This window comes from Oreochromis aureus, linkage group 6 (assembly GCF_013358895.1).
Source record: "Oreochromis aureus strain Israel breed Guangdong linkage group 6, ZZ_aureus, whole genome shotgun sequence".
In the NCBI taxonomy this organism is placed as follows: Eukaryota; Metazoa; Chordata; class Actinopteri; order Cichliformes; family Cichlidae; genus Oreochromis; species Oreochromis aureus.
Genome location: NC_052947.1, coordinates 41,249,963 through 41,266,971, shown reverse-complemented (window position 1 = coordinate 41,266,971; position 17,009 = coordinate 41,249,963). Strand labels below are relative to the sequence as shown.

At 40.3% G+C, this 17,009-nt stretch overlaps 1 protein-coding gene across 2 annotated transcripts; it reads right to left on the bottom strand.

Moving 5' to 3' along the window:
• Nucleotides 1–2,733: 2,733 nt before the first annotated feature.
• Nucleotides 2,734–8,335, bottom strand: LOC120440486 (SLAM family member 7-like). 2 transcript variants are annotated; one of them, XM_039613126.1, is made up of 6 exons: nucleotides 8,163–8,335; nucleotides 7,950–8,064; nucleotides 5,534–5,842; nucleotides 4,354–4,644; nucleotides 4,183–4,277; nucleotides 2,734–3,884 (listed from the first exon to the last, which is right to left on the bottom strand). In XM_039613126.1, exons 2-6 carry the CDS (start codon nucleotides 7,984–7,986, stop codon nucleotides 3,849–3,851), a joined length of 768 nt encoding a protein of 255 aa, XP_039469060.1. In that variant the 5' UTR covers nucleotides 7,987–8,064; nucleotides 8,163–8,335; the 3' UTR covers nucleotides 2,734–3,848. The 2 variants fall into 2 exon arrangements, with proteins under 2 accessions (XP_039469060.1, XP_039469059.1); XM_039613125.1 differs by lacking the exon at nucleotides 8,163–8,335 and having other exon boundaries at nucleotides 7,950–8,156.
• Between the last annotated feature and the right edge of the window lie 8,674 nt (nucleotides 8,336–17,009).

Genomic DNA, 17,009 nt, shown 5'->3' with positions numbered 1-17,009 from the left:
TGTTAAATATTGTCTCAGACATGATGTGAACCTTCACTTCTGTGTGTCGCCGGCTCTGTGGAGACTCCTCCTTCATTTACTCCTTCTTTCTTCCTGTTTGTCTTTGTGGGCGCTCGTTTTTCTCTCTCATGTAAAGATAATGATAATAATAATAATAATGGATTGCATTTATTCGGGGCCCTCAAAGCGCTGTACAATTCCACTATTCATTCACTGTCACATTCACACACTGGTGGAGGCAAGCTAATATGTATCACTTATAGATGGTTCATCACCTGTTTGTCTGATTAAGACGATGCTCTGATTGGATGTTATTCTCATTGGTCACGTGACCACAAATATGACACTGTGAAGCTTGTTTTGTGTCATTTATTGTGTCATGCTCAGTTAAAAATGATCAGTTATTAAAAAGTTATTAAAAATGATCAGAGTGCTAAAACAGAGTTTTTCTGTATTTCCTGCTAGTAAAGCATTTTATTCTCAATCAAAGACCAATCAAAATTGAAATTTGATCAATATATAAATAAGAAAAGTAGTTTGAATAGAAGAAATGACATCCACATCCTTCTTGATCTTTGTGCGGCATTTGATACCATTTCTCACAATATCTTCCTGAACTGGTTAGCATCCATTAGCATTAGTCATACCCCCTTGATTGGTTTGCCTCCTGTCTCTCAGACCGCACTCAGTTTATCCAATTTAAATCCCACTCTTTAAGTCTCCATCCTTTTTCTGCTGGTGTGCCCCAGGGTTCAGTATTGGGGCCTCTTTTATTCATTATTTACATGCTCCCTCTTGGTCATATATTCCGAAAATACAATATAAATTTTCACTGTTATGCCGATGACACTCAGCTCTACATTTCTTCAAAACCCAATTCACCCCTCCTACCTACCTCCCTCTCAAACTGTCTTATTGAGATTAGATGATGGTTCTCCTCCAATTTTCTCAAACTTAACAGTAATAAAACTGAAGTGTTACTTGTTGGTACAGCCTCTATCTTAACCAAATCCCACAGCTTTTCCATTAACATTGAAAGCTCTCCCACCCTTCCCTCCCCTCAGGTTAAGAGTTTGGGTGTCATACGTGATAATACTCTTTCATTCCAGTCTCACATTAATAATATAACCCGGTCTGCTTACTTCCACTTACATAATATTAACCGACTCCGCCCCTTCCTTCCTCCCCATGCTGCTGCCATCCTTGTCCATAGTCTTATTACGTCCTGCACTGATTACTGCAATTCCCTCTTATTTGGTCTCCCTAAAAGGTCCCTTCATAAACTCCTTCAAAACTCTGCAGCTCAGGTCATAACTCGTACTCATATTACCCCAGTTCTTCAGCAGCTTCACTGGTTGCCCATAGAAGGATAAACTTTAAAATCTTACTTCTCACATACAAGCCTATCCATAAATCTGCTCCTTCATATTTGTGTGACCTGCTTCATATCACCACTGTTTCCCGCCCTCTCTGATTCTCCTCTGCTATTCATCTTCCTGTTCCTTCTGCTCGTCTCATCACTGTGGGGAACAGTCAGTCGCTCTGCTCCTCGGCTCTGGAACTCTCTTCCTCCTGCCATCAGAAACATAAACTCTGTTCCTGCATTTAAGTCACAGCTCAAAACACATCTGTTCAAACTGGCCTTTTCACTTTAGTGCTGATTTAATCTGTCGTCAAGTTCAGTTTTGCAGTTTTAACTGATTTTATGTATTTTATGACTATTGCTCCTTTTATTAATGTTGTTCTTTGTAAGGTGACCTTGGGTTTCTGAAAGGCGCCCTCAACTAAATGTATTATTATTATTTATTATTATTACATTACCCTGAGTAGGGCAGTGAAGGGAATTAGCAGGAATGTCAAATGAAACACCAGCTCCTAGTAGACCAAGCTGTCGCCCCGGACTGCAAGACCAGACTGACCAACCTGTGCACCGCCTGGATTGACTACAAGAAGGCCTATGACTCGATGCCCACACCTGGATCCTGGAATGCCGAGACCCGTACAAGATCAACAGGACCCTAAGAGCCTTCATCAGGAACTCAATGGGGATGTGGCCAATGTTCCCTTGGCGCAATTGCGCACTGCTGGCACGGTTTCTGCGCACAGAAAATCTGCGTCGCGCACAAAAAAAATCTAACCTGAATTGAAGTTAAAATTAAAACTTTAACAATTCTGTTTTGCAGTGTTAGTAAGTGAGTGACTGGCTGCTCCCGTATGGGATTAGAACGATGCCACCTTATCCCATAGTCCAGCCAATGATGTGATTCACATTCGTATATATGCAGCCAATCAACGTGGTTGACAGGCTATGACAGCGTCCTTATGTGCCGACACCGGTGTTTTAGCGAGCAAAGCGGCGTGGCTGATGTGCAGTGAAGCCACGTTAATGACAACGTGTCCAACCATTGGAGATGTGAGCAGGACAGACGGAACAATTGACGGAAAAAGTGTGGACTTTATACCAGTTTTTAAATTGTGTTGATCGGCCACGTAAAACCAGAGTTATGATAAAAATATCTGCAATGTTTGGTTTTCTTCCTGAATACTGTCGTTGTTTATATTTACTGTGGGAAGAAACGGTAAAAACGGCGTTTTATAAGGAAAACGCTCGAAAGCACTCTCCGCCTGTGAGCAAAAACAAAACCAAAAAACCCCCCAAAACAGTTTCATCTGTAAGAATAAAAACAAGTATTTAGGCAACAAAGTTCCAACAAAAGGTCAGATTTCACATACTGAAAGAAAACTTGGTTTATTTGATGCTCCTCAGGTACCTTTGCTGTCAGTCTCAATTTAAACTTCAAATAAAAGTAAAATCATTACATTGTGAAAGTAAACATATTGATCAATAACTGAGCTTTCAGACAGTTTCAATAACAGAAATGAGATAAACATGATTCCTACAATTCATCCCAAACACATATCTGAGTTTTAAAGTGCAGAAATATTTGAACATGGGCAAACATTATAATAAAGAAGAACCAGAAACAAGAAGAATTTAATTTATACCAGAAGTCAGGAAATTAGTGTTTTATAGGAGGCAAAATATGAAAACACTGGGCTCAATAAAATGAAAAGAATATTACAAAGTAAAACAGTTCAAAGGTGAAAACTATCCTAAAGGAGGAGCTCAGAGGGTTAAATCTAAACTGAATGCAGTGATTGTTCATGTGGGATGATAAAGATTTTCTCATTGCTGGACCAGCATGTGATAATAATAATAATACTGATGCTCTTTGATTTTCAGGCCACAGAAACACTCACAGTAACACGTCTGGGATTACATCAGGTTTTGGTCTCGTACGTAAACGTTCAGATTCAAATCAATCAAAAGGCCCAAAACTGAGCGAGTTTGAGCAAATACAAAAAAACAGCAGCAGACATGAACACCTACGCTTGTATGTTTTTCCTCAGCAGCAATAATATGTATTTAAAAATGTATTAAAATTTGATCATAACTATGAGTTATAAAGAATGATTTTTATTAACTGTCATCTGCAGCCTGATTTTTGTCATTTCCTTTAAAAACAAACATTTCCACCATGAATCGATGCTGCAGAGCTAACAGCAGTGTATAAAAAGGCACCATAATATCTTTATAATATCTTAGCACCACAATAGCTGCTGTTCAAACATTAATCTCTTCCAGAGATTATGCTTGAATGACATCAGTATTATGTTTTCTCCTGTAAAGGACCCACAATAATTTGTCAGGTAAAACAATATCAGCTCCAGACTTAATAACACGACTTTAACAGGCGTAGAAACTGACTGATGACCTGATTTGTTGTTCACCCAACATCATCACCAGAGTCTGAGCATCATGTACAAGGCTCCAGCTGATACTATATTCAGATTGTTGGTAATAGTTTTCGTATTTTTTCTTCCTGAAAGGGAAAAATACAAGAAGTAAGAAACAGAGTAGTTGGAGTAAAGTAATAGATGAGACTGTTACTGTTTCTTCTTTGGAAAACCAGAAGTGTCTGATCTGCCTGGAACTACTGATTCCAGAGGAAGAAATTACTGGATTATACTGTCAATGAGTTTGATGTGCTTGTAACACTTTACTGTTCACTTGTCTGCCAATAACGTTGACATAACCGTGACATAAAGAAACAAAGAACAGTACTTTTAAAGACTGAGATCTAAAGCTGCAATAAAAAAGGAAAAGACACAAATGCTCACCTTTTCTTTGTGAAGATACATTGACTTCATGACAAAAGCAGCAAGTACGATGATCACAACCAACAGGACACAGAAGATTATAATGAGGATGTTATCTGTCAAACAGGAAATCAAATGTGAGCAAACACAGTGAACAACATGTTTAAAAATCACAGTTAGAAATAATCTCACAGTTTCTTGGTTCAGTCGAGCTGTTGGTGTCATTGTTGGTGTCTCCACAGGTCGTTCTCACATGGACAGGAAGAGTTTTATTCTCTGCAGGGTTTGCAGCCACACATGTGTAAGAGGAGTTTAAGTCCTGTTTGTGCACAGTGAGAGGCAGAGAGAGCGCAGAGCTGCTCTGGTTCAGTCTCTGCTCGTCTTTAAACCACAGCAGTTTGGTCTCTCTGTCCACCAAACACAGTAAGGAGCAGCTCTCAGAGCTCACACTCACTTTCTTCACTGCAGGAGTCGGTACAGAGTCTGGGGACGAAATTGATGGAGAATAAAAATCAGTCAAGACAACAAATCACATTAGAAAGTATTCTTTTACTGTTTTTGTTAATTTTTGTAAAATCAGCTGCAGGCTGAGGTCAGGCTCTGGTACAAAGATGCTGCTGAGATGGAGGCCATTAGAAATGAGCAGCAGGAGGATGAGGGTGGAGGAAACAAAACAGCGATACACTGAAAGGTACTGAGAGGTCCTTCTGCACTTTCCTATTAGGACCCATCAGTTGGGCTCATTATTACATCATCATAATGATGTCATCATTGAACTTCAGACTAATTGTTTGAATTTGTCACACAGAGAGACGTCCCTGTGGACAACAAACCATGTACAACATTCAAACTGTGAAGCACACGTGTATCTGAACAGAGACCAAGGTGCTTTATTTTGTAGGGTAAAGACAGCAATACAGAGAAAACCTCAACAGTCAAACGAGCCCCTGTGAGAAAGCCTTTGGCAACAGTGGGAAGAAAAAACTTCATTTTAACAGGAAGAAACCTGAAGCAGAACCAGGCTCAGGGAGGGGCGGCTGCTAGCTGCCAGTGTACTAAAGAAGACAGTTCAAAGACGGCTGTTTGTTAAAGTCTCGTTCTCATTAACAACAACAACAACAAAACTAAAAACAAACATCAGGTCCAGAGTGAACTCTGCCATCACTTTGTACAGATCAGTAATGTTGGTGAAAACACTGAAGTCAGAGCTGATTCTTCCTTTCACACCAGACATTTGTGGGATTATAAGAACAAAAAGCTGTTTTTATTCTGAAGTGATGATACGACCAAACTAATGAGGAACATACAGACTGAGGTCACATATGAAGCTGTTACACAAAAATATACATACCAGAATAAATATCAGACTTACCGTACACTGTGAGCTTATATGATGATGTGAAAACTTTTCCTGTTTTAGAGTCGACAGTATAAATCCCTGAGTCGTTCCTCTGCAGCTCTGTGAGTGTAAAGAGTCCAGAGTTTCTGTCCCACTGAAGTCGGTTCTTGTAAATGTCCTCTGATAAGTCAAATATCCCACCTTTCACATCAGCAATAATCGTTCTTCCATATGACAGATATCCTAACTCTTCCTCCTGCACAGGTGCAGGTAGAGTGATGTTTCCTCCCACAGTGCCCGTCAGGTTCTTCTTCACTTCCTCAGAAGCAGAAAATCTCATCACTGTAAAATATGAAGAGATCCAACAGTCAGTGAGAACTTTAATGAAAGTGATCAGAGATCTTACAAAGAGCCACAGAAAGTAAGTGAGGATTGGTTGTGACAAACTAAACATTTACAGCTGCAAAAAGCTGCAAAAAGGTCGTTGGTGTCAAATAATGTTCAAATCTCATGAAGCCATATTTTATTCACAATAGAAGATAGAAAACATTTCACATGTTTAAACTGAGAGAGCTCATTTTTAATCTGATGGCAGCAACACGTCTGTAAACGCTGGACGGGCTCATGTTTCCTGTCTGTGAGCTGAGGACAGCAGCTGTTCGCTTCTAGCTGCTCATTTAGTTTACATTTCAACATACAGAGTAAATTTGATGTCTGAGGTACACATAAATGTATTTGGATTATAGGGCTGTAATATGAGTTTATTATAGTGAAACAAGAGTACCAATAAATGTGGACAAACCCTAATTTAGTAAAATGAAGAAGAAATAGATTTTAGAAAAAGAAAAACATAAAAAGATATCATGCACATGCAAAAGCAGCTAAAAGTATACAGGTCAAATCTGTCAGCACAACCAGCTCGAGGAAGTTTTTACACTAAAAAACTGATAACTGTGAGCTGCCAGTGTCTTAGCAAAACGTGGTAAATGCCAGGATGATCCATCCATTTGGGAGGAGAAGTAAGTTCAGTATATTTTAATCACATTTTAAGTTTATTTTTCTATTTGAGCATCGTTTGCTTCTCTGAGACTTTATTCTGAATCTTCTTTTTCCTGATGTTTTATTAAGACGTCGAATAAAAATAGTCCAAACTGTGAACTAAACTAAAGGTTCATTTTATTTTAGGTCACAGCTTTGATTCGGACTCCAGTCGTTTCATCTGAAGCTTTAAAATGAACGATGCTGCGCATGTTTTTGAATCGGTTCTTCTTTTACTTTTTATGGCTTTATGAGGAGAGACTCCGTCTTATATCATCAAGCTTCATTTGTAATAGATTCCTGTCTTAAAAAGTGAAATAGAAATACATTTGACTTAAAAACAAAAACACTCTTTGATAGTGTAACAACTAATCAGCTTATTAATCGAGTTTTAGACCAAACACGTTTTTTTTCTTCTAAATATGATGAATTTGTGTTTGTAACGTTCTCACATTCATATATTTTCTATTCTTACTGAGACCTCTGCAGCGCTTCACCATCACCAGTTAATCTCACTCGTGTGTGTTTATGGACTGGAGTGAACTCATGTAAGCACAGGACGAACCAAAGAACTATTACATGTTTTAATATTAGTTTATTTGGTTTTATATGTTTTTTCCAGTTATCTGCAAATTATTTGCTGCACCAAACTGCATGAAAGCTGCTGTAAAAATAAAGTTTCACTGATTATAAAGTGGTGTTCCTCAGGGTTCTGTTCTTGGTCCTCTGTTGTTCATTAACAGCCAAATATCCTTCAATAATCCTGCAGCTGACAGATATTTAAAATACCAACAAGTGCACACAGTCCCACATGAGTGTATAAATATGACCTGGATATAAGTGAGACCAATAATCAGTCCAAGTATCAGTGGACTAGCTTACTGTGAGAGAGTAAAGACTACAGGAAGACAATGTGAGAACTTTTTCTGTTAAAGATGTTAAATGTGTCATGAAATTAATGAAAATGGAAGAACTAAATACATAAATCTGTATGTGACAAACAGCACGTTGCATTTTTTAAATCTGTATTTTGTTGGTTAATAACAAATAAATCTGCAGGTTAAACACTTGCAGCTCGTCGGTGCTCTGACCAACGACGCAGAGATGTCGCTCTGTGAAGCTGCTTTCAATAGAAATCACTTAGTGTGGTCAGTGTTCACGAGGCCGCTCGTTTCTACTGTGTTTCTACTTTGACCTGTTTCACGGACGCAGCCCGTGTACGTGTTAATCTGTAGATCATCTTTATTTATAAGAGAATTTGGCGCTATATAAATAAAATTGAATTGAAAATGATAAAACACTTTAAACACAAAGTGCTGCACACTGGAAGTAAATAATAAAACTACAGTTAGTCTCTGTGAGCATCACATCTTATCTCCGTCACAGTGAAATGCAGCTGCTGTAAACTCACCAACGAGAAGGACAATAACTCTCATACTTGACTCCATCGCAGAGTTAAACGGAGACGCTCATGACCAAATATCCCTGCTGCTGTGTCTCCTCACAAGCTGTCCGTCAAAGAAACACTTTTTGAAAAACAAGAGGAAAAAATATCATAAATACCTAGAATTCAGACTGGAACTAAGCCTGACCCATAAAAGCACGGGCTTAGTCCAAAACGCACCGAGAGTCTGCAAACAAGCTTCAGCTGGCAGACTCCTCCTCCTCCTGCTGACTGCTATACACGCTAAAATGGGAAAACTCCGCGAGGTGAAGAAAACACGAGAGTCATTATGGGGAATTTTGTAAAAGAGTCCCAGAGGATCTCAGTGACGCTGTGATGGTGGATGTTACTGTGCTGGGAAACTACAAATGTCAGACTGCATAACACTATGCAGTGGCGGTCCTAGCCTGTTTGGCACCCCGGGCGAACACTCCCTCTGGCGCCCCCCCCCCCCACAATTGCATCAAACTGACATTGAGGTATGTCAACTAAAGTTGCTGCTCCTTCATTGTTTGATCGTATGTCACTTTGTGAGCGGTCTTCAAATGATTGAATAAATTTGTAGTGTTGCTCTGTGGTGCAGCTACGACACCGTAGCAAAGTTTACACACTATATCTACTTAATCCATGTCTGACTCCGTGAACCCATAATGTTTCCACACCACTGAAGTCGTTTTATCTCTCTTTTCAACCAGCGGCATTCTCTCTTCAGCAGCCATTATCCTCTCCTCTCCAAATAACTTCTGCTTAGCTTCCCTCGGGTCCTCTTAATTGTTATGACATGTGTTCGAATCGCAGAGAGGTGCGCTCGATTTGCCACACGGAGCAGCGCGAGAGTAAAGCACGAGGGAGGTGCTAATAATCGGCTCAGTCATTTTTAATGATCGTTGAAAGCCCAGATCGTAATCGAGATTAAAATTCGATTAATTGAGCAGCCCTAGTTGGACTCATGGTTTTTTGTTAGTCCAGTTTAGGATAATGTCTCTGACATATGTGTCATATCAAATATATGTCATATCAAAACAACCCCACACCTGCAGTTGTTTCAGATTTTCACAGGTGTTTCCTGTCAGCTGGTCAACCTCACTCAGGTGGGCATCCATATCAGCCAACCAAACGAAAAGCTCCTCCCTTTGTGCTTCAAATCCCTCCCACTCTGAGACGAGGAGCTGAGAGAGAGAAAACAAGGGTCAATTATAAAGAAGAGAGAAAAGTGAAACCCTCCTCAGAAGGTCTGACTCGCATACCTGCAGTCGACCTGTGATGGACTCCTGTTTGGCGTTCACGTCATCCCAGTGTTGCCAGCAGCCGAGTCTGCAGGGTGTCCTGGAAGAGCCGAGTTAATGTAGACTCCTCCTGGTCAGGCTGTCCAGCTGGATGAGCCGAGGTCTCCCCTCTCGCCACCGTCTCTGAACACAAAAACAGAAATTGCATGTGAACCAGGAGGTGCAGATTTTTTTGCTATTCTTTCCTAAATCCAGGTTTGATCACGTGGAGGTATTTGGAAAACTTTTTTGGCCAGCGGACGACTGTTGTCTCGCAGAAAGTCAAATCAAATGTATGCGATACACAATTAATTCACGAGAACAAATTATAAAAAACAAGTCCAGTTCTTCCCTGATTTCAAGTGAATTCTGCATCAAAACAGGAAAACAGAATTAAAACGAGAGTCTGCAGCAAATGTGAGCACAAAGCCTCACTTTGTACAAGCCTGCTATTAAAGTTCTCCTCTATGCAGATGACTTTCCTGTTTTCAAGGCACAACTTGGATCTGCTGTACAAATCTTATAGATACACGCTAAATGAAACAGTAGTGTGCACGACTCCAGATTCTGATCCCTCATCCTAATATGATACCTCTTGTTAGTATAATGACCTCTTCTTGGCTTAATGTACGATGGTGGATAAATGAAACGTACAAAGAAAATTTAACTATATTACAAATGGACATATATCTTGGTAACATCAAATGGCCGGAGCATAACTTGTCAACTAGTCCGAAAATAAGTTACACAGGAACAGTCACAGACACATCTTCTCATGTGTCACATTTCTATTAATTCAAAACACTTATGCATTGCTGTGTTTTATACAGCTCTTACAGAATTCAAAGTACAGGCTGATGTGAGTATTTAATGTACGGCTCAGATCTACTGAATTTCAGAGTTTCTAGAGCAGACACAGAGCTCACATCACAACAGGCTTCAGGCGCCATTTTAGTGACATTAACAATATTATAAATTTTAATCAGTCTAGTTGACATTACGTTATGTACGCAGCACGCAATAGAACCACATATTTTAGAAGCCAATTAGTTGGGAGCACCTTCACTTAATTATAACAGTGGTTTTGTTAGGAAAACAGTTTCTGTATACCGATACTAAATTGTGTTAACATCAACGGCTAACGTATCTAACATAGCTAACTGTTATTGTTAGCACAGCATTAACAGCAAGCTACAATGACGAGTAACAAAAACAAAACAGTAAAAAGGTTTTAATGAAAACATTTTACCTTTTCCAACAGTCCCAGAATCCAGAGCTTCAAAGACCAGCAGGTACTCAAGACTTTATCCGTGTCGCTGTCACCGTCCGTGAGAAAGTGTTTTTTCCCTTAAAAAGTTCAAGGCCCGCCGGTCGCGCAATCTGTCTGCGCATGCGCAACCCAACGATTGACTGCTCTCTCTCAGTGATAAACAACTACTGAGATCATTTACCTAAGCAGTGTGCTTTGTCAAAACTAAGTGTGTCGGTAATGAACACATAAGTATGTTCATTACACTGAGATTCTGTTGTGCAATTGTTATTTATTAGTATTTTATAATTTGACTTTACATACTGCTGGGTGGTTTGTAAAGTTTACAATAACTAGTATTATCATTATGCTATATTTTCTAATATATATAATAATCTCAAAAGTAATGCCTTGAAGCAGAAAATAGTAATACTTTATTAAAATTTAAAACTGAAGTACAGTATTTGAATGTGTGTATTGTGTCTACTGTTTGTTAACTCACCATATTCATAAACATCTTAATAATAAATTCCATATTCTATTACCACATAATTTGTGATCAGTGGGTTTGCGGGGTTAGGGGTGTGGGGGGTAGGGTCTTTAGGCTTTGGCCCCCACCCCTGCCACCAGTATATTTTTAAGCAAGTATTTCTAACTTTTATTTGAATATTCAGTTTCCTACCATCTGCTCTTAAAAGGTAATTGCCAGGTAACCCGCCCTCCCCCTTCGCACACACATGCACACAAACAAAACACAAAACTAATTCACAGCCTCATTATAGTGAATAAATATTTATGCCATTTTACACCATCAAACTTAGATAGCTAAGGATGAAGAACCTTTTGTTCTTTAAAGAACCATTTGTAATAGCTGAAGAACCATCTACAAAATAAAAGGTTCTTTGACATATGATGGTTTTTTAAAGAACCATGAAGACATCTGAAGAACCATTTAAGAACCATCATTTTTCTGAGTGTGGATCTAAAACTGTTTAAATCTTCAGAGCCCTCTACAGCCTGGTAACATGGAGACTTTAAAAACATCAGCATAACGTTTCAGTAGTGTAGTCTAATTTGTTCTTTTCATTTAATAACAGAGTCCATATTATATCAACAGCTACATTCACCCTGGGGAGAAACTAGTGAGGGAGACCATCAGGACCAAGCTGGGTTTCCTGGGTCCAGAGGTTTGGAGAAACTTCCTTTTCTTTCATCACAGCTGTCCTGTGCCAGAAGTTCTGTTGACCCACTGAGAGAGGCTTCATTTAAGAAACACCAGGAAGACTGAAGCTCATCGCATTGATCAAGCAGGATTCATGATCTTCACCAGCAGCTCCCTCACAGGGAAATCTTCAGCACTCCTCTGTAGGCCCGCCCCAGGAGATGGATAAACCCAGCATTTCATGAACACTGTGATGGAGACCTTTGGTTTGTGTAATGTTATAAATACTCAGATACTCCCCAGAGGCTCCAGACTTTTACATAAAGATATTATATTCAGTCCTGTAGAAAGTTATATATTTAAAAATATATGATCCTCTCTGGTTACTCTGGTATGAATAACTCTGAATCACTTCATAGTAAATAACACACTATGTGCAAAAAACTGTGAAAGAATTCCAGATGACAAGTTTGTAGTTCAACATACAAGTGACGACCTTTGACCTTCATCAGGTTTTATTTAATTGTGAGAAAATCTCATATGCTCTTCATGCAGCTGAGTACATCAAGTGTTTAAAGCAGAAGCTGTGCAGGTCTGAGATCAGCAGCTTTGTGAAACACCAAACTGAGGTCCTGTTAATGCTGATATATAGTGACACAGTTACATGAGTGATTAATCCTTTTGTTTTTTGTCTTTAACTTTATCAATAAAGCTGCAGCTTTCACTACAGCACGTGTGGTACTTTAACCTTTGCACTGTTTTCATCAGTTCATTTTGCAGTTAACATGTGAACATGTTGGATGATCTGTCTGCTGTCACCAGGCTTTTAATAGTTTTGCAATTTTCATTAGTTTTTATTTTTATTTCGTTTTGACTTCAGATTTTCAATTTTATATTAGTTTTAATTAGTTTTTACCAATTGTTTGCTAGTTTAGTTTAGTTTTTATTTTTTTGAAAATCCTTAGTTTCAGTTTAGTTTTGATTAGTTTCAGTTATAGTTTTAGTTGTGTTTGCAATAATTAAGTGTAACAAAATCCCAGTTTCATCATATCAGTCATTCTCTTCTGCTTATCTTTGGGTATGTTGCTATTCCAGCTACCATACCCTGCACCCTGCACAGGTCGCCTGTCTGTCGCAGGGCTAACACGCAGAGACAGACAACTCACATTCCCACCTATGGGTTCTTTAAATAAATAAATAAATAAAGGCAGATGAACAACCGTTGATACCAGGCAACTATAAAATGTATATCTTGGCCCCAATGAGACTATTAACTCTTGCAGCACCGGGTGTTAAGGCAATTGACTCACACAGTTATGTAGATATCCCAGTCCTGTGGTCTCGGGATGCATCACGCTGCCTTGCCTGGGGTTAGCTTCTGTTTCTGGGGATGAGGGTTGGGCGTGCTCCCTTACCTTCTCCAGGTAAGCTAGGTTAGCCTTCTTGTGTGAGCTTTTCAAGTGCACTTTAAGGTTTGTGGGATTTTTTTCCTTTTAGAAATGTCCCTCATAATTTGTCTCTTTCCACTACAAGACACTTGCTTTATCCAAAACACAGTCATATTCAAAGTAATCCCAAATTGGAAGCTGGCGCTTTCTCCAGACTTTTCCTGACATGATTCTGCGCGTGGACGGAGCAGCGACACAGACGACTCGACTAACGTACTGCCACCTGCTGGCATAATGAGACACAGCAAGAAAAAAACCTGGAAACTAAACTTCTTTTTCACCCTTGACTATTGTATGACACGCACACATCAACGAAAACTAAACACATTTTTGCTATAAATTCAGTTAATTTTAGTTAGTTTTGTGAACACTCATTACAGTTTTAGTTAGTTTTCCTTTTTTTGTTTTTATTTTTATTTCCGTTAACGAAAATGTTTTTTCACTTCTAGTTTTCGTTATTTCGTTAGTTTTCGTTAAAGATAATAACCTTGGCTGTCACTGGGTGGTGCTGAGGTCTGAATCTGAGGGCAGCTCCTGTAATCACAAAGAGAACAGAACCATCAAACTCAAATATAAATTTTATCCCTCAAAATTGAAATAAAGCTGATTCTTCTGTCCTCACACACTCAGGATCTGAAGTTCTTCTCTTACATTTTTTCAGTATTACAGTACACTACAGTACTTTAATCCATAGTTCCTGATTAATGAGGAGTTACTGAAGTACAAGCTTTTAAAAAAGATGTTACTGTCTTTACAGATGTGGCAAGAGACTGAAAACATGCTGTTGTTTGCACATATTTAATATTCAGCTCTGCACAGGAGCTGCAGCAGAGTGCAGCCTGTTGCTTTTACAGTATAATACTTGTAATAAAAGTACAGTAACAGTAATTAGTGACTGAGCAGCCCGGGGCGTTTCTCTTGATTTCTTTAGTAAGTTCATTCACCTGCACAGATTAGCTAAACGAACCCCGACAGCCGAGTGCTCATCTTAGCTAGCTAGGTCTCAGGACCTAGCTAAGGACGGTAGTTACGGATTAGCTTACAAACACGTTTAACTTACCGAAAAAGTGCAGCAGGGCCTCGGGTCCTTCAGTCGGGTAGTCCAGTTTACTGAAGAACACCTCAGGCTGTCAGGGTAAAACACTCGGTCGTGTCTTCGTAGCGTAAACGCTGGCCCTCCTCTCAGAGCCTACGCTCTATCTGCTATTCCCGAACACAGATACGCAAGTTTCTCCGTGACTGCAGCTGCCAGTCAAAGCTGCTATGATGACGTTTCAACCGAATTTAACATCACCGCGGTAGGAATTAGAATCAAACTTATGGGGAAGGAGACCCCTTGGACATCAATCAGCATGATGAGAACTATTGATAACAAAAGAAAGAATCTTTGGAAAAAAAAATTATCTGAGGAGAATAAATTTATTTTAGTCTGACCCCAGTCCCATCCGCTAACATGGAGGAGGCGGGGTTTATGATCTATACTGCAGCCAGACACCAGGGGGCGATAGAGACGTTTTGGCTTCATTTTTGGGGAGCTGTCGCGTCGTCCATGTTTTCTACAGTCAATGCTTGATACGCGCATCGCGGAAACGCCCCCTCCATTACTCGACACAAGCTTCGAAGCCTCGATACAGAACGTCACATCACTAGGAACAGGTGGTAATCAAAGCTAAGAGACAAGGGGAAGCAAAACCAGCTGCACCGCACACAGGACACAGACTGTCAAAGTAAAACAGGAAACACACGACAGAGGCGCCGATTGATACTGAACAAAGGCAACACAGAGACAGGAGTAACAAACTGCGACATGAGACACGACCGTCTGGGGAACAAGAAAATAAACATGAAGACAGAACTAAACCTCAGAGCTAAAAATCACAGACTGAAGAACCGAAGAGCGAGGATACAAAACAGCAACCAAACACCAGCAGTCATGAGGAGGAGGAGCTACAGCTTCCATTCAGTCCAATGAGCTTCCAAATGTCTGAGACTGTATATAAAAGATGACATGCAGTTTTGGTAAGTTTTTGTTGGCTTCATGTTTCAGCTCTGGGCAACAGCTTGGTTCAGTAATCAGACGTCAACCTTTCAGCCAAAGCAGGCGGGACACATTTGATTTATGCAAACTTTATGCAAATCAGAGAGCAGCAGCCTGCTGTGAAACCCCCACAGCTCTGTGAGATCATGCTGCTCTGAAACCAAGCTTAATGTTGTCACTGTTAATTTGGGTTGAACCCAGGACTGTATAGGTGTTGGCTGAATAGCAGTGGTGTTCACCTTGGGGTGTCGGTCAGAACACACAGGACGCACCAATAAAGGTTATACCGTCGTTACTGTGATTCCTTAGTTTAACAGCACAGTACAGCAACACAGTAATGCAACCACAGGCTTACAGAGTGGTGAGGGGTGTGGTCTGTGAACAGAACATATACAGAACACTGAATGTAATAAACATCTGAGTCATGAATTATGATTCATCAGCTTTCTTCGAATCTAACCAGAACTACACTAACTATATGAACATCTACATGCACAGGTTTCATACACTACTCCAAACCCTTACAGTACATGACACTGACTGCCCATACACCCAACAACAATATATCACAAAACACCAAATGGGTTTAGCTTACAGCTAGCAAGTATGTAGCATAACAAGTAGCATTAGTAGCATGAACTAGCCACATAGCGAACACATTGCACTTCTACATCCACTAAATGTCTAAATGGCATAAAAGACTAAAACTGTCCTTTCCAGGCAGGGCCCCACAACTACTCACAATTCTTTAGTGACGCACACGACTCACACCGTGTGTAGAAATCCCCTGCTGAGTCAGTCTGCCAGGTGGCTTTTGCTCTGTGTTAGCTCAAATAAACTCTGATCACTGGGCTGATGCTTCAGAAACTCACGTCAGTCTTTGGAAGCTCAATGAGCAAATTCTGTCACAGATCAGGAACTGAGACATTTGTAAGATCAGTTTGTGGGTCAGAGGCAGGACAGAGGACACGAGGAAGAACAAAACAGAGAAATGAGGAAAGGTCAGAGGGAAGAGAAAAAAGAAAGAAGAAATTTTCCTCTTTTTTTTTTTACCCTGTGGAAGCAAACGGGTCTTTTCCACAGAACAGCAGCTGTAAACAAAGATAGCAGCTGAACCGTGGCAAACTGAACAGCTAACCGAGCTAAGTGAATGAGTTAATAGTCTTAAGGTGATGATTATTGTCTTGAATTTCTCCCAGCTCAGAGGGAGGAGAATGAAAACAGTTATTGTTGCGGGATTCCAGACGGTGTCAATGCATCAGCGCGGTTAGCAATGTGATACATTAGGGTTATGTCCGGCTTGAGCGCGCCTGGCTGCCGCTACTCACCGGTACACTTTCGTTTATTCGGATTATTTGGATTCAGATTTGAATGTGATTTGAATGAACAGGGCCATTCACACTCAGGACCATATCGATCTCTGCCAGGGATTGATTTGCACCGCTTGTCCTCAACATCTGCTATTTCAGCTGAATGTGCTCTGACGTTTTCTTCTCAGTGAGCTGCACTAGCTTAACTGTTTGAGCTATTCTAGCCTACCTGTTCGTCGCTCCGGCCTGCTCGGCCCCTTTTTCTCCACATAATCGAAGATGTGGGCCAAGATGTTCCTGAACTGGTCGGCAGTATTTTGTATTCTCCTGACGCTCGTCTACCATCCTACAGCTTGACTGCTCCGCTATTCAGCCGCTGAGCTCCTCCGCCTTCGCGGGCAGCTGCCGCTCCCGTCGCCGGCGGAGCTCCACTACTACCCGGACATCACTTTCCAGCCTCGCCGGAGATACATCCATCGCGGGTCCCGCAGGATTTTCCATAACTCTAATGGAACTAAATCGCTTTGGTCTGCTACTCGCCGCCATCGCAGGAAC